Source organism: Apodemus sylvaticus, chromosome 11, assembly GCF_947179515.1.
Source record: "Apodemus sylvaticus chromosome 11, mApoSyl1.1, whole genome shotgun sequence".
Taxonomy (NCBI): Eukaryota; Metazoa; Chordata; class Mammalia; order Rodentia; family Muridae; genus Apodemus; species Apodemus sylvaticus.
In genome coordinates, this window is record NC_067482.1 from 86,507,661 (window position 1) to 86,533,969 (window position 26,309).

The 26,309-nt window shown below is 41.7% G+C and overlaps 1 protein-coding gene across 4 annotated transcripts in view; it reads left to right on the forward strand.

The window, feature by feature from the left end:
* The window catches only part of Spata48 (spermatogenesis associated 48), a 67,525-nt gene that overhangs the window by 37,410 nt on the left and 3,806 nt on the right, over nt 1–26,309 (forward strand). For all 4 annotated transcript variants that reach the window (XM_052199206.1, XM_052199207.1, XM_052199208.1 and 1 more), the window contains 5 exons: nt 2,575–2,713; nt 4,496–4,563; nt 8,299–8,340; nt 9,352–9,459; nt 22,891–22,998. In XM_052199206.1, coding sequence (XP_052055166.1) covers nt 2,575–2,713; nt 4,496–4,563; nt 8,299–8,340; nt 9,352–9,459; nt 22,891–22,998 — 465 coding nt within the window. The remainder of the gene's footprint in view (nt 1–2,574; nt 2,714–4,495; nt 4,564–8,298; nt 8,341–9,351; nt 9,460–22,890; nt 22,999–26,309) is intronic.

Consider the following 26,309-nt stretch of genomic DNA (forward strand, 5'->3'; position numbering starts at 1 on the left):
CACTGTTATACTTAGTGAGCATAATTTAAGGAAAACCTGGATTATTGACTTAGAGGAAAGAATTTCAGAACTAGGCAGATTATGAAGCAGAGTTGGGGCTTAATAAAAATGCCATTTATATGGGCATTAAGTACAAAGCCCAAGAGAAAGATGCTTTCCGAAGAACCACATGGCAGACAGCATAGGTGTGGTCTTCTTGAAGTGAGTGACTGAAAGTAAGACATATTCCTTCTCAAAGGAGACTAGAAACTCATTATTCTACAACAGCTGAGTACTTTGATGGGGCTTGGTGTCATTATCTTTAAAGGGTTCCTAAGGTATGTAAAGGGGATTATAGGTTGTTTCTCAGGAGCAATATTACTGTTGTTAAGACCCACAGGTTGCAGGACCATAGGATAGCTTTTACTACAAAGTCTTTTTTTTTTTTTTTTTGAGATTATCAGGTAATATATAGGAATGAAGTTCTACGAGATCATATACACACAAGTCTTAGCCTGGTTCATTGTTATTTGAATAGGAAATAATCTATATTTTTTTAAAAAAGAAAGGTCAATTTTATGTAGGTATCCTTTGCGGCAAATGTTAATTGTGCTAAATTCCTGCATGCCTCTTGATAAGGGGCTTCAATCAGACTCTGTAATGAAGGGATCTTATATCCTGCCTCTTATCAAATGTCCATGTCCCAGGCTGTGAGAGGCATCTTTGACTAAACAGACCAAGTTCTCTGCTCTTTGGGAGCTCTCACTTTAAAGAGAAACAGACAGTACGGAAAAACATGAGAAACCCGACAGAACCTGTTCTTAAAGAGGATTGGCCCATGAATAAAAGAAAGAGGCAGCTAAGGTATGGAGAGCAGGCTCAGTCATCAGCAGGGAGTGTGGGGTGTGCACAGAAACCTGCAGGGCAAGAGGAAGCAAGTGTGGCAGGGCACGTTAACGACTGGCACTCTAGTTAGAAAAGGAGCGGACAGATCAGATTCGTTTATGAGGAAGTCATGCTGGAGGCTACACTCAGAGTACATTACATGTGACCTGGGCTATGGATGTCTTCTGAGGAAAAGGTAGTACTATCTCAGAGAAGCCTGCGTGCAGCTGCATTTTGGATAAATGTTGAGTGCAGAGCCATCATGCCTCCCTCAGCAGAGGAAATCCACCTACAAGGAAAGTACAAGAGTGATCTAAGGCTCTGACTTACAAAGCTAGGCGAAATGAAGGCACCATCCATCGCCTAACAATATGAAGGCATATGGATCAAGCTTGGGGGAAGTATCAAAGACAGGCTTTGATGAAAAAGTGGTTTTTAGCCATCCAAGAGGTTTCTTCAGATAGGCAACAGGATATGTAGATCTGGAGTTTTGTAGAGAAGTCTAGCTACAGGGAAATGTCCAGCTTCAAGAAAGAGCTATTAAATGATGGCACTGAATGGGGACACTAAAGGAGCTTCCATGTAATCACAGGGCTATCTTTACATTTTAAAATCTGGGGGAAAGAGAAAGGTGCAACAAAAGAACTAAGAATGCACACCCCTCACAGCCAGGAGGTTTGAGAGGAGGCTGTGGTGCCTGGAAAGTGTGTTAGAAGTGTGATGCAAGAAGAAAGGAGGGATGCTGTGTGCCGTGCACCTGGGTCAAGTCAAGCAAGGTCCCGGGCTGGTGGCTAGGTTCATCTGTAGAGTTAGAAGCTAGCAGAGAGACAGAGTAAGTGATAAGAGCCTGGTGTTGCATGGCGTAGTGTGGCACAGGGAAATAAACGCAGGAGAGACAGGCAATAGACAAGAATAAGGGACCAGAGCTTCCATGCTGGCCACAGCCTGCTTCCCCTCATGCACAGCCTGCCTCCCCTCATGCACTGAATGATGCAGACATGCCCCATACTTCAATTTCATTACTTCATTAAAATTGAAGGATCCATGTAGTGTGAATATCAGTAGACCAGAGTCTTAGAAATATGCTTATTAGCTGTATATGATGTTGTTATGAATTATACCAAAAAACAGATGTCCTGACATTAAGAGTCAGAGAGCCTCCAAAAATGCTATTGAGTTTATTTTGTATTGGCTATCTACAACTAAACATGGAGAGTAACTTGCACACCCACTAGACTCTGTTGGGGAAAACTCATTTTTCATTTGCAAGTAGTTATCAACTGGAGATAGCTTCTGGGTTAAGGATGGGTATATGTGTCCACTTCCCCTCCAGTCCTCCCAGGCCCAAAGTCTCTGTGAGTTCATGTGTGCCAGTCTGTCTGTGTCCAGATGGCTTTGTTTCCTTGATGTCCACAACCCCGTCTGGCTTTTATAATCTTTCTCCTTCCTCTCCCCAAGGGTTTCATAAGCCCTAATGAGAAGAGTTTGATGGGGACATGTCATTTAGGACTGATTGTTCCAGAACTGGGAATAACCTGGAGGATTACAATTGGAGGATAGGAGGGAGAATGAAGGTTTCCTTCCCCAGTCCCGTTTCAAAATCAATTTTCAAAGACATAATATTTATAAATTGGATAGTCTTCCTACCCTGTTGTGAATATGTACTTTATATATTCTTTATTAAATATGTCCATATTTAATAATTCCCAGAGCTTATGAAGATGTTCCTTGGGACAAGATGCTACCACCAAAACTTGACCCAGAAGAAACAACTGTGGAAAAAGCTGCCGACCACATATCACAGTGCTTCTCACTGAAAAAATATGAAAGACTACCAGCTATAACGCAGGTCAGTGAGCGTCCCTGACCTTGGCGCCTACTTCTCGCTGTGACTGAACTCAGCTCAAACTCAAGTCATAGTGATATTCTATTGCTAAGGATTAAATGTGAAATAAGTCATTGGAAACTGTAAACATTTCCTCATTGACCATACTGAAAACATCAACTGTTTAATGATTTCCCCCTCAAAGCTATTTGTGGTAGCTATTAATTTTGAAAGTTATAGGAGAATATTAAATAATGAAGACACATTTTGGGTCATGTATGCTGAGCATACTTCTGGAAATGGGATCTAGAACTTAGCTGTCCAAGCAGAATAGGAAGATTCATAAGTTGTAGCCTGCTGTCTAATGTCACCAATTATGTGATAGCTAGTACACAGAGCTCTCGGAGGGATGGACATTGATTCCACTGCTGAATGTTAAAAAGACTGTGGGGGGGGGGGGAGGGCTGGAGAGATGGCTCAGTGGTTAAGAACACTGACTGGTCTTCCAGAGGTCCTGAGTTCAAATCCCAGCAACCACACGGTAGTTCTGTAATCATCTGAAATGGAATCCAATGCCCCCTTCTGGTGTGTCTGAAGACAGCTACAGTGTACTCACATACATAAAATAAATAGTCTAAAAAAAAAAAAAAAGGCCTTATCATGTGAGCTATTAGTCCTGAATCCCTACAGTAGATGGAGCACCTTCTCTAGAATATGGATCTGTGTATGCCGCCTCTCTGGCTACCTCCATCTTTTTTCAGAACTTGGAACCCAGGCCACGTGATAAGACATGTAAGCCAGCACTCTGTCATTTGCCTGGTCTGTGTTATGTTCCATTTCTGGTGAACTCTCACTGCCCAGTTCCACCATGTTCTCTGCAGCGTTCTGTAGAGTCCCATCACTTTTTAACAGCTCTGGGCCAGGTTACCTCAAACACTCATGACACCCTGACTTTTGTCCTCTCAATACTGTCTCAGATGCCTTGCTTCAGGCTTGCACAGCACTTCCTGTTTCCTGTTTCCTTGTCCCCTGTGCCAGGTGTCAGAGCTCACAGTGTAAGGCTGGATCAACTGTTGGATCGGTTCTCATAATGAAGTTTCTGAGAATGTAAAATTCACAATATAAAGAGGGGAGCCAATCACATGCTAAGGAGTTCCTGAGCCCCAATTAGGAAGCCCTTATTCTCCTGTAAAATTTCTTCCACTTTCAGAGAGAAAGAAATAATGAGAGGAAAAAAACATAGCTTTATATAAACACTCAAACATCTGTTTGTTAAATAGAAGTGAAAATCAGTTAAAAGACAAAAATTGTGTAGACTTCATTTATTTTTAAGAATCTGTCAATTACTTCAGAGGAATTTTATATCACATAAAAATTGGCCATTTCCATTACGCTGCCTCTGTGTTAAGTGATTTGAATATCTAAAGCCTTTCCCGTGGAAGATGCTTTTTCCAAACCAGGCCCTGTGCAAGGCTGTAAAAGGGAAGGCTAAGAAGTGTCTCGGAGGGGAAGTACCTGTCATGAAACTGAAGCTAAACATTTCACATGGAGAAGCCATGTCACCTGGAGAAGGTGGACATGGGTGCATCGCAGCTTGAGGACACAGGGTAGAAGTTTGAGCCATGAGCCAGAACCCACACACTCAGAAGGCAAAGCCGGACTCCACCCTGGATACATGGAAAGGACGTTCCCAGAGTTTAGGCTGAGCTGTGATGTGAGGCACCTGGTAAAGACACCAAAGCATGAATGGATGAAATTACAATAAGATCATTAAACAGTTTTTGTTTATTTCAACAATGGCTTTAGATGGTCGGAGGACTCTGGGACAGATTTCAGACGAGATTGTTTTCAGCGCCAGCCAAACCAATCAATTTGTAAGTTTGACTTTTAATGTTGTCATTGCTGTCTTTTCCCTCACCACCAAAATCCCAGTGTCCCCTCTGAGGGCAGGAGTAGGGCCTTACTTCAGATGAAGAATGTCCCAGAGACCTTCATCCAACAGTCATGGGGCTGAGAGGAGGATCCAAATCCCATCTCAGTTACCTTCCAAACTGACACTGTTAAATGCATGTTTTAGCACTGGGAGTACTGTATAAACAAATAGACAGTCACAATGTTGTGGCACTCCATGGGCTTCATATAAAGGGGATTCTAAATGGCATATTCGATCAACTTTCATATCACATATTTGTGTTGTAGTCATGCTTAAAGTGGCGGCTTTATTGTTGATGTTCTCAGTACAATTCCATCCATTGAATATGAAAAACGTTGTGGTTTTGTCTTCCAAAACAAGTCACCATTTTGTTTTCCTTTATAGATGATACAACTCTGGTTATGGTCTCCCTCAAGTAATTCAATCTGAGTGTTCTATATTAAAAACATGCAGATAAAAATGTGATATATTCTGTGTATCTCCTCCCTCTAATGGGGAAAAAATTACAACACAAAGGGAATGCCTGAGCCTCTTCATCAACACATCTGCCTCCTTCCAGAAACATTATGCATTTGATAGTACACATTTTCATGCATTCTTTTATCCCTTTGTAGTCTACTGTTATTAACCCACCCAACATATAGCATTAAATTCCTTTCATAAACTCGATATGCATGGTATCTTGCCTATGTTTATACTATGTGATACTGTTTCCACCGTCATGCTCAGAATGGTCGTAGCTAGGCTCTCTGTGTCTGTGGCTGTTCATTCTTGTCTGTAGAAGTTGGTTGAACAGTTATACCTCAGTTCACTTGCCTATCCATATCATTTGTTTCTTACTTAATTTCAGTTGAAACCACATCCATGTACTTTCACATACCTGACTGTAAAAATATTTCTGGATTGATACATCATTTGGTACATTCCAAATTTTATCTTGATACTTTCTGGGTTAAAAGGAATAGCCCTTCCTATCTTCTAGTTATTTTCATATTTGTCTTCAAATGAGTTGAACCAATGGACTCTCCCACCAGCAGTCCTTAAGTTCCCATTACAACACATTGGGAGGATGTTTAGAATTTTCCCAATTAAAACTAATTTTTCATTACAAACATGAATTTATATTTTGCTTGAATTGCAGAGCACATATATCTAATATATGTACATGTCACTTGTATTTTCATAGCTACACCTTTCCCTTTCATATATTCTGTCTTTTGTGCTGGTGATTTTTTTGTTTTCTGCCTACTCAATGTAAAAATGTTTTATGTTTAAAAATCTGGATAGAAATCCTTTACAGAAGGCTGGAAAGATGACTTATTGGGTAAAAAAAAAATATTATTGCATGAGTAAAAATGTTTTATGTTTAAAAATCTGGATAGAAATCCTTTACAGAAGGCTGGAAAGATGACTTATTGGGTAAAAAAAAAATTATTATTGCATGAGTACATGTGGTTCCTGCAACCCACACAATAGAAGGAGAGAACTGATCATTCATAAAGCTGCCTTCTGATCTTTACAAATATGAAAAAGCATGTGTAGCACCCAAACACACACACACACACACACACACACACAAGCATACAAGCAATACACAGTGAATATATGAATGGATAAATGCAATAAAACAGAAATTTTGTTTATTATCACTACATATGAAAGTGTCTCTGTCTCACCAGTGACTTCTCTATTAGAATGGTTTTTGCAGAAATGAAGTATTAGTTTCTAATGCAGCTCACAATTCATCAGTAAAAGACTTTACTATTTTGTGTGTCTTAATATAAACTCTTCTCTTATGTGTGAAGTGTTTTATGTTAAAGTATTTTTTCTGAGTTATCTGCAGACCCTCTTTTTTAAATAAATATTTGCTTTATTTACAATTCAAATGGAATCCTCTTTCCATGTTAATCCTCCAAAAATCCCCTCCCCCCTCTCCTCTCCCCCTGCTTACCTCCCCCCTCCCCATTTCCTGATTGGCATTCCCCTATTCTGGGGAATCGAGCCTTCACAGCACCAATGGCCTCTCCTCTCATTGATGTCTGAAATGGTCATCTTCTGCTACATATTATTTTATAGGAATAAAGGAAAGGAAGAGGGTATCTTTGTTTCCTTCATTCCTGTAAGATACTATATTTGATTTTACATGCATCTCTCTAAACAACTTGACGCCCACATTCTCTTAGGGTGTCAGTCAGGAGTCCAGTCCCTCTCCATGACTCAGAAGTTCTCTTTCATTCGCATAAGTAGTTTATTCAGTAGTCAAATAGATGGTGTGCAGTCTGATGTGTGCTGAGTCACAACAGGCATCTTTAATGACTAGAGATTATGAAAGGCAATGTCACAAAACTGTGCTTTCCACAAATACTGGGGCCAATTATGCAGAACAGTATGAGTCAAGCAGGCACCATCAGGGGAGAGTGTACAATGACTACTGTACCTATTGCTCCTGTTACTAAGGAGAATACTAAGTCTTGTGAATGAAAATGGAAGAAATAGTCTCCCCAAGGGAATGAGTCTCCTGGTTGGTTATCCAATATCAAGTAGTCAGCCTGAAATCATAGACATATAACACTAAACAAACTCACCACATTGTATTGATAGATTTAGGGGAAAGAGAGTAAATAGCAAATAAAATAGGCCACGATTTTGAGAGCAGGAGAGGTAATCTGAGAGGACTTGGAGGAAAGAAATGGATTAGGAGAAATGATGTAATTATATTTTAATTTAAATTTTTTAATGAAAATTTAAATGTGCATTTTATTAAGCCACATCTAAACATAGTATTTGCATTTATTAAATTAGATTCATCAAATCATGTATGTATATTATATATGATATATAATAAATGTGTTAATAATACATTATTAAATGATTTAGAAGTATTACCAAAATGTCTTATCAAATGTATAATAACACCTCAACATAGATTTTAGTATACAAATTGAAGGATAATTTGTATGAGATTAGAACACTAAAGAAAAAATAAGCTTTGCATTTACATAGCAAACTAGAATTGTTGATAATTCTAGTTTGTAGAATTAGCTTGTTAGGTAAATAAATAAGACTCAAGTAGGTAGATAAATAGAATATATGACTGAGTTTTTCTTTTGCTCTGCTAATGTCCAACTCATACTCTTCCTGATTCAGCCCCCAGTGCTGGAATCGTGGGCCTGTGCCAAGCAAGGATCCCAGCTTCACAGGCAGCACTCCTGAATGAGTGTTCACGAAATGCCTGGATGGGGATCAAAGCCTGCTGCTTGCATCTTTTTACTGAGGTTTAGGAATCTGCTGCATTTTTATGGGTTTGGGGTGACAAATGAGACATCGGTTGGAAGCTGTTTCGTATAATTTGCTGTGCTAGTACATCTTTCATCTTGGAGCCTTGGAGCTCTGTCCCAGGAACCTACAGTCTGTGTAGAAATGTTTCTAACAGCTTTCCCACAGTTTCTAAGATCTAAAGACAGGCAGTGTGCCTCTCAGCATCGGGATGGACAGACAGACATTTTAAAGTATTAAAAAGCATTGGAACACCCTAAAACCACCCCCACTGTTTCTAAAACAAAATTTAGGTCAATTTCTGTAGCTCTGAGGGCCTTTCAATTTGAGAATTCTTATAGTAATTTGATAATTATTTAAAATATCAATAACTCAATTGCCTTTTTTTTTCTTTTCTAAGTGTGAGTCCAAGTACTAGGAGTAAATACATTCCCCTGTATACGTAAGTGACATTTCTTGTTGCTTTAGAAATATGCCATATTTAAGTCTAATTGTACTTCCCTCTACTGTGCTTTTGGACCACTTTTAGCACATGCATTCTACCACCCTCCAGTGTGCATCTGGTGCAGTGCCTATTTGATACTGGAAGTGTTATCAAAACTTTAGTAGAGATTTTGATTAAATTACAAAAGGAGGAGTAACACATTTTCTGTTTTTCTCGATGGAATGTTTTATGAAAGAAAAATATGTTTGTTGCTCGGACCCATGTTAGTCAGAAATGATACGCAATTGGTAAAACTTGAGAGAAGGAAAAGCCCACCCTTCTCTACCGTCGCTCGGGCTCTGTGGAGGGCAGATGTGCCCTGTTATCTTCAGCCATCTTGCCCCCCCTTTTGATCTTTGTTTGAAGGGTCACCTTAAAACGAAGGAGGTGAGAGGCCCAGGAGGAGGGGCCCAGACTCTGATCAGAGCTTCCTCTTCCTTACTGCTCTCCAGTGGAGCTGACTGGAGTTTTAACCTTAAAGCCAGAAACCTGTGCTACTTCACCTGCCGATGTGGTCAGCTTTCTGACCTTCTCTGAGAGCTCATCACTGTGGCCCTGACACCTACCTAGAGTGGTCAGCTTTCTGACCTTCTCTGAGAGCTCATCACTGTGGCCCTGACACCTACCTAGACTCCGGTCCCCACAGGAGTCTTACTGTCACCAGCAGATACCAACACCATCCCACCCACCCCCATATGCCCTGGCTTCCTCGTTGTGTCTTGAGCAGCAGAAGCCCAGCTTCTGAACTCCGAGACCCCCAACAGCTACTACTGTCCCCCCTCCTCAACTCTCTGACCCCAGCGTAGGAGACAAAGAGCCCTCCCTACCTTTCTTGTTTCTCATTCCAGTTGTCATAGGGCATGATGTTTTCCTTCTTGTGCTTTTGATCTTTCTGACAAACAAAACATCCCTTCTTTGCTTTGCCCAACTAATCTGAGTTACCCACACCTGTGCTTTTCCCTGCAACAGTGGCCATGTGCAGAGCACAAACGCTGATGATGTGGACAACCCCTATGGAGATATCAAGTCTGTGGCCAGTCCTCGGCACTCGAAACTGCTCTACACGAACACAAGCCGGTAAGTGCCATCCTTACCTACATCCCTATCACTAAGGACGAAACTTTCTGATGGAGTTACTAATTAAAGGGAAAGAAATGGCCTAGCTTGTTATTAGCCAAAACTTACGAAGCGAGAAGTGAGTTTCCAGAAGCTTATATGAGATGACAGGGTGGGGACTCACCTGGGGTCCCTTGAGCAAGTCACTTTATCCCTGTGACTTCAGTGTCTCCATCTGTGTCACAAAATGCCACCAGGGTTTGAGAGCATTCATAAAGGACCTTGGTCGACCAGCAGGTCATCAGTCCTTGGATGTTATAACCCTCAGTGCTGAGAACAACACTTTATATGGTGTCCTCATATGTTAACGTAAGTTCTGTGTATGTTACACGGGCATAAAATAGCAAAAATGACGGGTATGTCAGCCTTAACCACAAACGAAAATTCTCTGAACAACGTTTTAAGTAAAATTCAAGACAGCTCAGTCACTTCCAAAATCAAACATTCTGAAGCTGGAGAGATGGCTCAGTGCTTAAGGGAGCTTTCTACTCTGGTAGAGGGTCCAGGTTTAGTTCCCAAGAGGGCCAGACACTCACAACCACTTCCTACTCCAGTTCCAGAGGATTGGAGTTCCTCTTCTGGGCTCCAGCACCAGAATGCATGTGGTGCACAGACACAGACGTGTATATAAATAAAAATAAATCTTTTTAAAAAAAAACTCAAACCACCTAGCAGTACATTCTAAAGTTATACTAAGTTACATTTACATGCTAAGAATGATGCTACAAAACTACTAAAAGTCTGACTTTCATAATTGAACCATAATATTTCTATGAAAGCAGAAACCCCTGTCTATACAGTAAGCCGTGCAGTTCACAGCAGACAGTCTGCAGTCTGGGCCTGCCTGCTTCAGTGTTGGCCTTGCATGGCAAGGTGTTATGAGTGGAGCGAAGGGCTCATGATGTGTGCTTAGAACCAAGGCAGCAGTTCTACGATGCCATTGACCAAACAATGACACACGGGTCACCCTGCCAGAACCTCCTCAGATTTATTACAAGTTCATTGTGAGTCAGTTTGGGGTGATTTTGCATTCAGAAACATTCTATTACCAAATTTTGATCATGCTCACACTCAGCCATATAGCACATGCCTTCTGATGCACAGTCTACGAAACTGGGCCACAGAATGTATATACTCAGACAGACCGTCTTTGTCCTAAGACTGCATAAACCCATCCTAAGCTATTCTCACTTGGCAACACATAATGCTATGGGATTGGAGCTGTTCCTGTCTGGGATCCTGGGCCTGACTCGGGGTTCCGTGGTGCACCCTAGCAACCTAACAGAGAACTGGATCGCATAGAGTTAGCCAAAGAAAATATTTGCATTCCAACTCAGGGCACACTTTCTATTGAATGCATACCCCTCTTGCACCATTATGGTGAAGCAGAAAACAAGTTAATCTTCTGCACATCCCTCTGTATTAGATGTTATAAAATGTTTTCCTTGTTATGTTAGTTTCTTCCTATTGTAACCTTAGTTACTTTCCTATTGTCACCTTAGTTAATTTCCTTTTGTTGCAATAGAAATGCCATGACCAAGGCAACTTGCTGTAGGAAGGGTTTTATTTATGGGTGGATCATGTCTGGGAGGAAGCAGCTGGAACAGCAAGCTGAGAGCTCACCAAACAAACAAACAAACAAACAAACGAAAAAGGAAACACAAGAGCATTGGAGCTGGCGCAGAGCTTTGAAACCTCAGGGCCTGGCTTCGATGATGTACTTCTTCAGAAAAGTCATGGCTCCTAAACTGCCCAGAGAGAGCCATGGACTGGGGACCAACTATTAAAACACCCTAGACTATGGGGGCACCTTGTGCAGCCACCACAGCTGTTAATGTCTGTTATAATGGATGCAGGATATACACAGAGACTCAGAGCTTTGTTCTAGGGCAGAGGTTTAAGCTTCAAAGACCTGCAGATATTGAAACTTAAGGGTACCCAAATCCACATATAAAATGCTATAATATTTGGTAAAACACACTGTGTGCATCCACCCGGATTTCTTGTGATACCTAGTACACTGTACATGCATCTAAGTAGCTGTCGTACTGCATTGTTTAGACACAACAAAAAGAAGAGGTCACTTTGAAGGACACATTTCAAAAATTATATTTATTCAGTTAACTGAAACAGAGGTTCTCTAATCTTTCCTCTACACTACAGAGTTGTCAAATATAAGAGAAATTCTCACATTGGTTTCTATGATTGACAGCTCTTACCAAGAACTTCATATAGTCATGGCATAAATTGTCACAACTAGCTGAATGTTAATTAATTTTGCCTCTTAAAACATATTATGCCCACAAACCAATGTAGATAAATTTCTTATTGGATCATCTTCTACTGTATTCTATTGTTAAATGATTTTTTTTAAATCTCCTGCTATTTGTTTATTTATTTCTATTATTAATTTAACCTAATTCTCTGTCATGTTATAGAACATCCTTCAAATTTACCTTTAGCTTTAGTACATTTATATAAATGGTTTTATCAAGGAATTTAAGCCTATCTATCTAGGGCTGGAAGCTATGCTAAGAGCTGTCCTAATGTAAATAGAAAATAGATAATACAAAATAATTTGCCTCTAAAAAGCTAAAAATCTTGGTGGACAATTTCACACACACACACACACACACACACAGAGAGAGAGAGAGAGAGAGAGAGAGAGAGAGAGAGAGAGAGAGAGAGAGAGAGACTTTGTTTTTTCACCAGCCTGAAGGAGCCAATGTAGAACTCTCCCATAAATTCCGCAAGGAAATCATTGCTATTTAAAACAATAATTCTTTAAAAACTGAAAGGAAGAATTTGAGAGGAGAAAGCCAATCCTATAGTGTTCAGCAAGCATTAGATTTTGATGTTTCTTTTTATTCAAGTATATACTCAAATTTTGAAATGTTTTGTGAAACAATCTTGCTTTTTAAAAAAGCAAACTTTCCTTAGGGTCATTTTTAAAAGACACTGAAATTAAAAATAAGAGGCATTTTAATTTTTTTAGTGTAGAAACAGGACATTTCTCTGAAGAGTCTGGGAGAGTGTCTTGATAAAGCATGTGTTTTAAGAGACAACTGACATTTAGCTGTGTTTCTCCGATATGAGCACTAGAGGGGCGTCCCAGGTTGCAAAGTTTCTTCTTGTGATTGATTTTTCTGTTTTGTAACAGAATCACAACCTTTTAACACAACAAATGCTTTCCATTTTTATCACGAAGTGTTTATGGATGCCGTGACACACAGTGCCGTTCCTAATACATTCAACTGTGTAGTAAATGCCTGTGCATTTGTTCACACTGACCTCGAGAAATAGATTTCTAGTGAATTCTTTTGAACTCCTCCTGCCCCAGGGACCTCACCATCTCCTTCCCTGCTCCAGCATCTGGCTTTGTGCTGATCTCCTGCTTGCCTACTTGGTAGCTGTACTGCCTACAGATGGATCTGAAATCAAATGTTTTGTATTTTGCACGATATCACACTGGGCTACCAAAATGATAGAATTTATAAAACATGTCTTCCTCTCCATAAAGTCTCAAGTCCAGAGATTCAAATTTGTATTTCGTACCAAGTAGGGGAAAACAAACAAGCAAGCAAACCAGTGTCCTAGCCAAATGCGAGCATGACTTTCTTTGAAGTTTCACAGTTTAAAAGAACTTCTTACCTAAATGTACCCTGTGATATTATCTTTAGGGCCTAGAAGATTGATGCCAAACCTTGTCCTTACATTTGCCATGATGCTGCCCTTCAGCAACCAAAACATTACTCAGATTTCCAGTGTCCTGATCCACACCCCAGCCCCCCTCACCCCGAGGGGGAGCATTGTCTTTCAAACTTCCTTCAGGTGATCTCTCTCTCTCTCTCTCTCTCTCTCTCTCTCTCTCTCTCTCTCTCTCCCTCCCTCCCTCCCTCCCTCCCTCCCCTCCCTCCCTCCCTTCTTTCCTTGCTCACTCCTCCTCTTCCTCCTCCTCCTTCTCCTCCTCCTTCTTCTTTTCCTAGTTACCAGGTCATCTGGTCAACATTGGTGACAAACAAACACTTCAACAGTTTAAAATATAATTTGTTATTTCTGCTATAGAATTGAATCTGATCATAATAGGAATTGAGTGCAGAAAACAATAGCAAACACAAACACAAATTCTCCCATGAGAAGATAACTGCGATTAGACTCTGACCTTTCCTGCTTTTCACATGACCCTCGCACTCTGACATGCCACAGGGAGCACCCACCGCTGTGACATGCCACAGGGAGCACTCACCACTGTGACATGCCACAGGGAACACTCACCACTGTGACATGCCACAGGGAGCACTCACCGCTGTGACATGCCACAGGGAACACTCACCACTGTGACATGCCACAGGGAGCACTCACCGCTGTGACATGACACAGGGAGCACCCACCGCTGTGACATGCCACTGGGAGCACTCACCACTGTGACATGCCACAGGGAGCACTCACCGCTGTGACATGACACAGGGAGCACCCACCACTGTGACATGCCACTGGGAGCACCCACCGCTGTGATATGCCGCAGGGAGTACCATCCACTGTGATAAGCCATAGGGAGCACCCACCACTGTGACATGCCACTGGGAACACCCACCGCTGTGACATGCCACAGGGAGCACCCACCGCTGTGACATGCCACTGGGAGCACCCACCGCTGTGATATGCCGCAGGGAGTACCATCCACTGTGATAAGCCATAGGGAGCACCCACCACTGTGACATGCCACTGGGAACACCCACCGCTGTGACATGCCACAGGGAGCACCCACTGCTGTGACATGCCACAGGGAGCATGTACCACCTCTTCAGTATAGCATGATCATGAAATATACTTTCCTAAACACCATTTCTATTCTTTTAGATGTTGTGCACTTGACTGATTTAAATTCATATATAAATTATCTCCTTTCTCTTTTTGCTATTATGCATAATCTTCTCAAATATTTTTACATTTGCCTTTCATTATTTAAAATTATTTCCTTAATGGACATTCCTTGGACTAGATTCCACGGTGAAAATTTACCAGCATTCTCAAATCTGTTGTTTAGGCATTTTCCGGAGCTGATACAACTGTCCCACATCTGTGTTCACCTCTAGTATTAGCATAGCCCATCATTGATAATGTCTACATATCCTGATGTAACAATAATCCAAGGTGCTTTTAAGGTATAGAAAGTAAACTATCTCTTTGGTTTTTAATACCAGTGTTGGAGATTTGATGATCCTTCATCTATGTGTCTGTGGAGTCTGAGATATATGTGCACGGTGTGTCTATATGCACATACACAACAGAGTTTGCATGAGATTTATGTGCACAGTGTGTCTATATGCACACACAACAGAGTTTGCATGAATGTAAGATTTATAGATAAACACTGATCATTTTCTCCACAATTCATTTAATGGTTGCATAATATTCCTCTAGGAGACTACACCAAGTTTATATAGACTAACTTCTCAGTGAAGCATTTTCTTGTTATAAATAACCAATGAAGGAAAAATAATTCCTGCTTCATATATCTCTACACAATTATGCCTACATGCATAACAGAATTATAACACATCCATGCAAGCAGAATTATGACTTGTTTTCTCATTGTAAATAACAGTTTCTAATTTGGCACTTGTACCCAGATATCAAAAGGCATTCAAAGTTAGGGAACTTCTTTTTTCTTTTTTCTTTTTTAAAAAATTTTATTCGATATATTTTTTATTTACATTTCAAATGATTTCCCTTTTTCTGGTCCCCCACTCCCCGAAAGTCACATAAGCCCCCTTCCCTCCCTTTGTTCTCCCACCCATCCCTTCCCACCTCCCTGTTCTGGTTTTGCCCTATACTGCTATACTGAGTCTTTCCAGAACTAGGGGCCACTCCTCGATTCTTCTTGTACCTCATTTGATGTGTGGATTATGTTTTGGGTATTCCAGTTTTCCAGGCTAATATCCACTTATTGGTGAGCGCATACCCTGATTGATCTTTTGAGACTGGGTTTCCTCACTTAGTATGATGTTCTCCAGTTCCATCCATTTGCCTAAGAATTTCATGAATTCATTGTTTCTAATGGCTGAATAGTACTCCATTGTGTAGATATACCACAGTTTTTGCATCCATTCTTCTGTTGAGGGATACCTGTGTTCTTTCCAGCTTCTGGCTATTATAAATAGGGCTGCTATGAACATAGTGGAACATATATCCTTATTACATGCTGGGGAATCCTCTGGGTATATGCCCAGGAGTGGTATAGCAGGATCTTCCGAAAGTGAGGTGCCCAGATTTCTAAGGAACCACCAGACTGATTTCCAGAGTGGTTGTACTAATTTGCAACCCCACCAGCAGTGGAGAAGTTTTCCTCTCTCTCCACATCCTCACCTACACCTGCTGTCTGAGTTTTTAATCTTAGCCATTCTGACTGGTGTAAGGTGAGATCTCAGGGTTGTTTTGATTTGCATTTCCCTGATGAATAGTGAACTTGAGCATTTTTAAGATGTTTCTCCACCATCCGAATTTCTTCAGGAGAGAATTCTTTGTTTAGATCTGTACCCCATTTTTTAATTTACACAATGGAATACTACTCAGCAATTAGAAACAATGAATTCACAAAATTTTTAGGCAAATGGTTTGATCTGGAAAATATCATCCTAAGTGAGGTAACCCAATCACAAAAGAATACACATGGAATGCAATCTCTGATAAGTGGATATTCATTAGCCCAGAAGCCCTAAATACCCAAGGCACAAATTGCATAACAAATGACTCCCATGAAGAAGTATGGAGAGGGTCCTGATCCTGGAAAGGATTGATCTAGCATGGGAAGGGAATATAAGGACAGAGAAAAAGGAGGGAGGTGATTGGAGAAGGGATGGAGAGAAGAAGGTTTATGGGACATATGGGGAGGGGGGGATCCAGGAAAGGGGAAATCATTTGGAATGTAAACAAAGAATATAGAAAATAAAAATATTAAAAAAAACAAAAAAATTGACAAATGGGACCTCATAAAATTACAAAGTTTCTGTAAAGCAAAGGACACCATCAAAAGGACAAATTGGCAACCAACAAATTGGGAAAAGATCTTCACCAACCCTACATCAGATAGAGGGCTAATATCCTATATTTACAAAGAGCTCAAGAAGTTAGACCCCAGAAAACCAAATAACCCTATTTAAAAACAAAGTTAGGGAACTTCTAGCTTGAGAGTAGGTCAGGGACCAAGAGAATCCAAACTATCCATTAGGAAGAATAGGAATTCAGAATAGCTTGATTGACATTTCATTTCAATGCCTTTGCTGAACATGGATGATAGTCAGGAACTTCTATACATTGTGTAGTTAGCCGCCATTTCTAATCTTAATCAAACAGGAAATTAAGGTAAGGACCACTTTTGCTTTCAGTCTGACTTTGCCTCTCTACACAACAGATGGCCTAGACATTTGATGAGTCTGAACCCAAGGCCAGTTCCTTTAGTGACTGCCTCATGTCCCCATGCTCCCACCACAGCCACAGCCAGGTCAGGACTGAGAGTCAGACCTGCGTGAAAAGTACCTGCGGCCTGTGCACACTCAGTGCCCAGGAGGGGCCTGTCCTATCTCTGACCAGTGGAGTGGAAATAGGGGCTCTTTCACAACTAGATTCTCCTTTATTTTTCAAAATAGTGTGAGCAAGCGAGAAGCACAGAAACCAGTTCTGTTCCCTTTCTGCAGACAAGGAGGCTGGGGTCAGAGACAACAAAATGGCTCGTTTTAGGAGCAGTGAGGTTACATCTGACCATGTGGCAGATGCCTGCCCTTAACACACAGACTACAGTGCTGTGTGCATCCTGCATGGAGCTGGCTCTTGAGATTCACCCTTGCCTAAAAGAAAAGCCTTGAGCCATATTATCCCTTTGCCCCCTTTAAATTAGCGGTGTGAAAAGTGAAGAAAACACAGAAAGAACAACACATCCATGGGATGATGCTAAAAGCAACGGAATTACAAACCCCTAAAACTGGTTGGAAATGCATTCAGGAAAATGCATCTATCTCGTCACAAAGTAGTGAATGGAAACATCAGATCCACCACAATTCTAAACGCCCTCCCTCTGTCCCTCTTTCCTTGCCTGTATGTTGGTCTTTTCCTTCCTTTCATCCCCTGAGCAAAAACTTCTCTCTCTCATCCACCTTCCCCAGTGGCCTCCCCTGCCCCCTCCACATTGAAGTTCCTCTTGTTGATTCTGCATGTGAAGACCACAATACCATGGTCCAGTCTTCCTCAGCTGTACCACATGGCTCCGGGGCCTTTCAAGGAAGGTGTGGTGACCCTGGATAGGGTACAGTAAAGATGAGGGTGACTCGGAAAGTTTCCATTTGAACTGGATGTGTGGAACTGAGAGAGGCTCTGTGGTAAAACATGTGCTGCTCTTCCAAAGGGCCTGAGTTCCTTTCCCAGCTCCTACAGCTCACGACTGTCGATGTCTCCAACTTCAGGGGATGCAATGCTGCCTTCTGGCCTCTGTGGGCATGAAACTCACATTCATATAAGCATACAAACACATTAAAGTTAAAATAAATATATTTTAAACTTAATTTAATTTAAAATCAAATCTTTTAGTAAAATAAAAATGTAAGATGAGCTGGACATGATACCTCACATTTGGAAGCCCAGAGCTCAAGAGACTCATGCAGAAATATTGCTAGCAGCCTGGGCTACATAGTGAGTTTCAGGCAGAAAAAAAACAAAACCGTTTCAGTTGGACTCAGGTCCCCCACTGCTTGGAGAGGTCCCAGAGTTAAACATTTCATCGGCTGCCTTCTTTCTTTGCCACCCTGGTCTTTGCCCACTTAGGTTCTTTAAGCTTCCACATGTTTATTTCTTCAAATGGGTGGTCTGCGTGTGTAGGTCAGCAGCAGAGAACTTGTTTAGTGTGTATGACGTCCCAGGTTTATTCCCCGGTGCCACAGGGGAATCACATACGTGTGTTTACATCATCCTCCTGCCTCAGCTGAGAACCGTCCAGGATCTTCCACATGTAGTCCACTGCATGAGCCCTGATGCCCAGGCTGGGAACTGGTCCTGCCGCTTGGTTTGCCTGGTATGCAGATTACTTAGACTTTGGTGTGCAGATTACTTAGACTTTGCTGTTATTCTTTCCTGTAATACATGCACATCATAAAATATAAGTTATAGGATTATGCAGAAAATTGCCTAAGATTTGTGAGTCGTTTTAGAGAGAATTTCTTGTACGCAGTGAGTATTAGATCTGTAGTATACTGGGAAATCTGTATGTAGGGTTAAATCTTTAACCATATATTCTACACACCACATGACTTTTCCCATACTATATGTAGACTATACTTTGCTCGTCTTCTATTTTATTTTAAGTAAATTCATTTACTTTTAAGTAATTTAATTACACTCTGAATTATACTCTCCTTATTTCTTTGAACCTGTAAGTATATGTGTGCAACCTGTAAGCATATGTGTGCAACCTGTAAGCATGTGTGTGTAACCTGTAAGCATGTGTGTGTAACCTATAAGCATATGTGTGTAACCTATAAGCATATGTGTGTAACCTGTAAGCATGTGTGTGTAACCTGCAAGCATGTGTGTGTGTAACCTGCAAACATATGTGTGTAAGCTGTAAGCATATGTGTGTAACCTGTAAGCATATGTGTGTAACCTGTAAGCATATGTGTGTAACCTATAAGCATGTGTGTGTAACCTGTAAGCATATGTGTGTAACCTGTAAGCATATGTATATAACCTGTAAGCATATGTGTGTAACCTGTAAGCATATGTGTGTAACCTGTAAGCATATGCCATGTGTGTATAGAATTATGATGAGCTGAATTTGCTGTCTCACACCTCGAAGCCCAACACTTGGGAGACTTATGCAGGAAAATTGCTAATATTGCTGATTTGTGTTCTGAAATCAATCTTTTACCTTATTATGCTTTATTGAGATGAAACAATCCATTGTCAACTTGGCTAACAAAAAATCCAAACAAAACAAAACCCAGACTTCTGAAGGAACTGGGTCTCCAAAGATGGAGTCCAGGCCAGAAAGCAGGAAGCTAAGATGGGACCAGATGGAGAGTCTGGGCCAATGAGGTGCTCTCGCTGGCCTTTTTCCACCGGGGCAGGTAGAGTTCTCTGAAGACGCAGCAAATACCGAGGTCTGTCCCATCGCCTCCAGACTTTCCCTGGCTTTCTTTCCTACGGGTAAAAATCATCCCCAACTAGAAGCAGCTTGAGTGTCCCAGAGAGTCATCTTTAAATCTATATATTTATATATGCATTTGTTAATGCATATAAGGTTGCATTTAGATGGCAAGAGCATATATATGGGCAAAAAAAAAAAAAATGCTCTCTTGTGACATTGCTGTAGGCCAGAGTTAAGGGAAATATATTTAGCATGAGCATGGGTGAGAACTTTCATTTTCAAATATTTTAGCACTTTATTATGCAGCTGAGTTCATCCCAGGCCTACGCAGCTCGTAGGCCTACTAGTTATATAGTACATCGTCACTATTAGAGAGGATGAATCATAGAACAACCTTTATAACGACGTAGCATAGACGCCAGTCAAGGTCAGTAAACAGTCTCCAAGCCACAGAGGCGCACGAAGCTCCTCTGCGATTGACACCTTGCTCACATCCATCTCTCTGGCATCTTAGCTGCCCGGCCGAGGAAGGACTACGATTTCAGAAGCACTTTGCTTCTGCAGGTGTTTCAGAGGCAGTGGAAAAAACCTGTCACACAGATGGAGGGGATTTCCTTGGTAACATGCATGGAAGCTTCAAAGAAGGCTTGGGGGAAGAGAGACACACACGTCAGTAGTTTGGCCTCAGTTTTGGTGCCTCTCCACCTTACAGCTACGCTTTAAGAAACTCCCGAGAAATCCCAAGGGACACTGCCCAGAACTCAGCAGCTCCCATTCAGTCACACAGGCCCTTCCAGCTGGCTTTCCAGTGTCTCCCTCTTCCCATTCTAGAACCTTTGAGAAATGCTAGCTAGCAAGCCCAGATTCCCAGGCCCTGTCCTTCCTGGGAGTCAGAGCAGTGGAAGTTGGTACTCAGATCACCGTCCTTTAAACAGCCAAGGACTTCAGCGTGCGGAGCGATCTGCAAGTCTTTGTAGCTGTGTGTACTGTATAAATTTTGTATTCTCCAACAATGAGGCTTCCAGTTTGTAAATATTTTATTTTTAAATTGTCCTGTCTCTATTTTTTTCAACTGCAGTTGGCTGGACTGGGGCCCAGAGAGCTTTCCTGGAGGTTGATGGCACCTCACAGGCGGTGAGGGGGTAGACAGGCTTGCAGAAGCCGGCCTCTCAGTCCTCTCAGTGTGGGACCTTGGTTTTTGCTGTTCCTTTGTCTAGCTTCAGAAAACATGTCAATTCTGACATTTATTCTGACCTGTAACTTTTGATGTGACTTTCCTTTGTAAGTGTGGAGGTATACCCAATGTGACTAGCGTTAAGCCAGTAGGCCGACTCCGCCAGCCATAAAATGGCTCACTCAAAAGACAGTTGTGAGCTTATTGTCACAACTTCCTGTTTGCTACATGATTTTCCCATAACATTCCAATACTAACACAGAGTCACCCTAGGAAAAAACACCAAGAAATTACAGGGTGAACTTTAGTCACTCCACAAGGCCTTTAGGTTATATCACTACCTGATATCATGGCTGAGGAAACAATGCACCAGGAGAGTCTAACCAGACACCAGCTCCCAGGGCTGATGACAGGAATCACTCGGTCTGTCTTCACCCTGACGCCCACTGGAGCATGCACTTGCCTCACTAACATTCCTTTTGTTTTCCTGCTACCTGACATTTTGAGGAATGTGTTAATCCAATTTCTGTCAATAAGAAAAAATGCCTGAGATAAGACATCAACTGTAAAGAGAATATATGTGTGTGTGTATTTATATATGTATGTATACACACACACACACTCATGTATATATGTTCCTAGTACTAGAGGTTTCGATCCACAGTTCTCAGCCATGTCTCTTTGGATCTGCGATCACACAGTATAATGTGGAAGTAGCAAATCCTGGAGAAGTCTATTCAAATCACAACCAGGATGCAGAGAAAGATTCACCCCTAACAGTACTCTCCCTGCACCTAACTCTGCCTCTGTGGGCTCTACATCCCAAGGGTTCTACCATCTTCTAATGGTACCCAAACTAAAAAATCAGTCTGTCAATACAAGAAAAGCTGTTGGATGACATTTAAGATACTGTCCATAACGAGGAGCGACAGCCTTCCTTGAGTTCCCGTTTGCAGAATGTCTCTGCAAAATCAGTCCCAGAGAAAATTTTGTTGGGTGCATTAGCTATAAGGAAAAGACATAGCCAAGACATCCACAGGAGAGTTCTCCTTAGGCAGACATTGGACTATTGCTTCTGCCTTGTATTATTTAATCTTAAATTTTTAAAAAGAAATAAACATGGGATATGATGTTCTCAAAAAGGTCTCCAGGGAAGGGAGTCACAAACCATAGAGTTAAAAAGATGCAACTCTGGGTGTGTTTCCGATGGTGGCTGCACTTTGTCTGCAGTAAGACAGCAGAAGGCTGAAACTGAGTTGCTCATGGGTGTGTCAGCTCTGGGCTTGGACACCTGCATTGTGCCCAAGCTGTTTGGTGAACAATTAAATCTTTATTCTTGGGCTCCTGGTAATTAAGGCAGCCATGTTATAAGCAGCCCCCAGGAGGCGTCACGTTGGGCTCCATGCTTCACCCTCTCTTCTTCTTAGGAAGCCATCTGGGTAAACCATTTTGAATGTTGGGGCAAACATTAGTGATTGTTCATGGCTTACTGAATGACTGAGTTAAATTATTCAAGATTCTCGGTTGACTGCCTTTGCTACAGAGGTCTTCTCCATACATGCTACAGAACCTTTTCCGGTATTCTTATGTTTTCTTACTCTGTCCATGGCAGGGAAGGAGAAGAGAAAACATAGCAGTGGGTAGTTTAAAACAAACAAGTCAGTACGGTGCTACTGCATGGATTTACATGTATTGTCAATTCAGAGTTTCAGAAAAGCATCTGAAATCTAGGATATGAAGGATTATGGTGGCAAAAGATTCATTTGACCAAAGAGTGTAAACACAGAATGTGTTTACACTCTTAGCTCACAGGTAAGTCACAGACATACATATTTAAAATGATAGTTAAAACACACTTGAATAGATATTTTAGCACCACAGTTGAAATGTTGCCTAGATGGAACAAGTGCACACGGATGCCTCCTTTTCTGGTTGTAGACCCAAGCCCTGGACTTTACAAGGGAGAAACAATCTGACTGCCTCTTGCTTTCTGTTTTTAATATGTGCATGTAGTTACTATGAGTATTTCACGAACCATTATTTTAATCTCCTTTTACGCCCCTCTTCTCACTGTTGACTTCAGGTCTGCGAATATCCCAGGGTACACTGGCAAGGTTCATTTCACAGCCACCCACCCAACCAATTCTAATATTCCATCAACAATGCCATCAGCAGATTCAGAGATGAACCGGTAAGTACGAATCCTATTACTCAGTGTGCTCACATACATTAGAAAGAGAAATGATGATTATGGCCATTCCATTAAAGAACAATTAAATACTAAGTGTAAAAATGAAGTGCTTCAGAAAAAATGGAGAGACAAGTCCAAAAAAGAAAGCAGTTCATTTTCCTACTGAGGGGAACTTGACTCAGAACTGCCTTGGGGGAAAAATGCAGGTTAATGGTCCTGTTGACAATGCTAATGGCAGTCCCCTTAGGCTCAGAGCTTATTGTGAGAAGGCTTCTTCTCCCCTGAGAGCCCCCAGTTGTGTGCATACATCATGCAATGGCTGTTATCAAGGCTGTTTGCTACCTGGTGTGTAACAGGAGCCATGTATTCCTTTCCTGTGAATGTCTTTCTTTTCATAAACATAAATAAATAAGTTAAAATCTGTTGAAATTCACAAGTCTTTTAATGCCCACTTTTGCACATCAAAACAGAAGGTAGTAGAGAGAATGTAAGAAGACATCCTTGGCAGTCAAGAGTGGGAAGCAGCCCACTGTTCTCATCACACCTCAGATTCGTAAGCACTTGGTAGAGGTCTTGGTTTTGAACAGAAAGGACAACCCAGGCCTGAAAATGCGGGTGTTACCTGAGTCTAAGGCAGACACACGTGAGTGGACAAGCTATGATGGGTGTGCCTCCATGTTGCTTGATCCAAAGAACTCTACTCAAATCGCCCTGGCAGTGGTGGCCGTTCTCCTTGCTCACTGCTTACCCCAGTGTTCTGGGTTCTCAAATGAAACACACACACACACACGCACACACAGGCACACACGCACACACGCGCGCACACACACACACGCACACATGCACACACGCACACACACACGCACACACACGCACACACGTACACGCACATGCACACACGCACAAGCATACACACACACACGCACACGTATACACACACACACACATACACACACACATACACACACACACATATACACACACACATACACACACACATACACACACACACATATACACACACACATACACACACACACACACACGCACACACATATACACACACACATACACACACATATACACACACATACACACATACACATACACACACATATACACAAACATACACACACACACACACATACACACGCACACGCACACACACACACACCCTTATATTTTAATATACCTTAAACAGCTCAGTGGTTGTGACACTCCCACTTACATGTTGTTAATGCCTCTTCTCCGACATTCCTGAGTTTTTACTGACTAAAACCTATATTCCATCTTGGCTGCCCTGGACCCAGACCTGCAGCCCTCTCCGGCTGAGTTCCCCAGCATATGCATGGCGGCTGTGTCCTATGTCTAGCACACCTCAGGTGTGGCTTCCTCTCCTCTCCTCTCTCCCAGCATGCCCACCCTTCCCCTTCCTGTCCTTCCTCAGTCCCCCTGCAGGGAATCCTAAAGACGGCCTCTGTCTCCCTGCCCAGCTATTGGTCGCCTGCAACTTTATTTACCAATCAAAACAATTGGGGGATAAGTTCTCTCAGCTTGTGCAGATTCTCTCCTGTAATTTGGGGGACCAAATTAACATACCGCGTGCAGCATTAGACCAAATCCACACCACTTCCCCACACGGGTGTCTTTCCCTAGATCACATTCACTCAGTAGGGGAATATTCCATTTATTACATATGTATCTCCACTTAGACCAGGCACTGAATGCACATATCCACACACTTAAATCCAGAATTGTGAAACGAACACTAAAGAAAACATAAGAGGGCCAGGCACAGTGACACATGCCTCTAATCCCCAGAACTCAGTTAGAAGACTTTGATAGATAGTATCTCTATGAGTTCAAGGCCAGCCTGGTCTACATAGAGAGTCCCAGGCCAGCCAGGGATTTGTAGTAAGACACCATCTCAAAACAAACAAAAACACCACAAGTAACTGAATAGAATAATGTAGAGTCTGGAGACAGACTAATGTCATAAACATGTCATTATGCCACGGTATCATAATGCTGTCATCTTAGATTCTGCAGTCTGTGGCTAGGGAGGGCTTTCTGATGGCTGAGGCTAGGAGTTGACCATTAGGTGGAGCTCCTCTTTCCAGAGCCTGAAATTTTTCTGGAAAACTACAGCTACAACTGAAACCAGCATCCACAGGAGGGTCACCCAGCTGCTCATCTTGTTATTCATCCGTCCATTTTTGTTTAATTCACATTGTCTCTGATCATATTGTCACATAATGATTGTGCCCCAGCAATTCCTATGGGCACAGCCTGTGCACAGGGAGTGAGCAAGGAACTGAACAAGAAACTGCAGCGAAGGCTGACTCCCAGAACCGTTACCGGGTAATGGCTTTGCACACTCAGTTGCTGTCACTGTCTGGGCTCTTACCAATCACAGTTCACACCGAGGAAACTGAGGCACATACAAGCTGCAAGTATTTGTGGGGGATCTGAAGAAGATTTTACAGTAGAATTGCTTCAAGGAATGACTCTTGGAAGGGAAGGGTCTCAGATACTTGAGGGTCAGGGGACAGCATCACTACAAAGCACAGAAGAGAATCGTAGGAAAGTGGCTAGGGCTACCTTAAGCCTTCTGTATGCTCTCCATACAGGCTCTTCTGTAAGTGCAACATTAAAGGATAGAAAAGGTATTTGGCAGTGGGCTTTCTCAGCATATCTAAATTTCTAATTTGACAACCATGTTGCATACCCAGCCATCTGGTCCTAAACATCACAATAGGAAACCAGTAACTTTCAGGCTAATAGTTGGAGTTCAATTTAATTTAGTTCTAAGACATTATTCCAATATTTATGAGTATAATTAAAAAATAAAACTTACTATACATATCTAAAGAAATATGGTATAGAACACATATAGAGAGAATGAATTGGTAAATACAGTCAAGCAGATGAATATGTTCATCATCTCAGTTGTCTACCCACAGTGACAAGAATAACTAAAGTCCACCCAGGAAGCAAAACTTCTGAATGCACTACACTGCTGTTACCCATTATCTATCCTCCACGTTATGACAGATCCCTAGACTTGTTCTTATCTATTGCCATGGCTTGTCCTCAGATCAGCATCTCTACATTCCTTCTACCAGTTATTCATCCTTTCTAACCCCCTCTCTGCCTTTATGTGTATGTGTATATGTGTGTATATATGTATATATATGTGTGTGTGTGTGTGTGCGCGCGCACGTGTGTGTATGTGTGTATGTACAGACATACATATATCCGTAATACATACACAAACACATGATTCGCTTCTACTAAGTGTTTCTTCTATT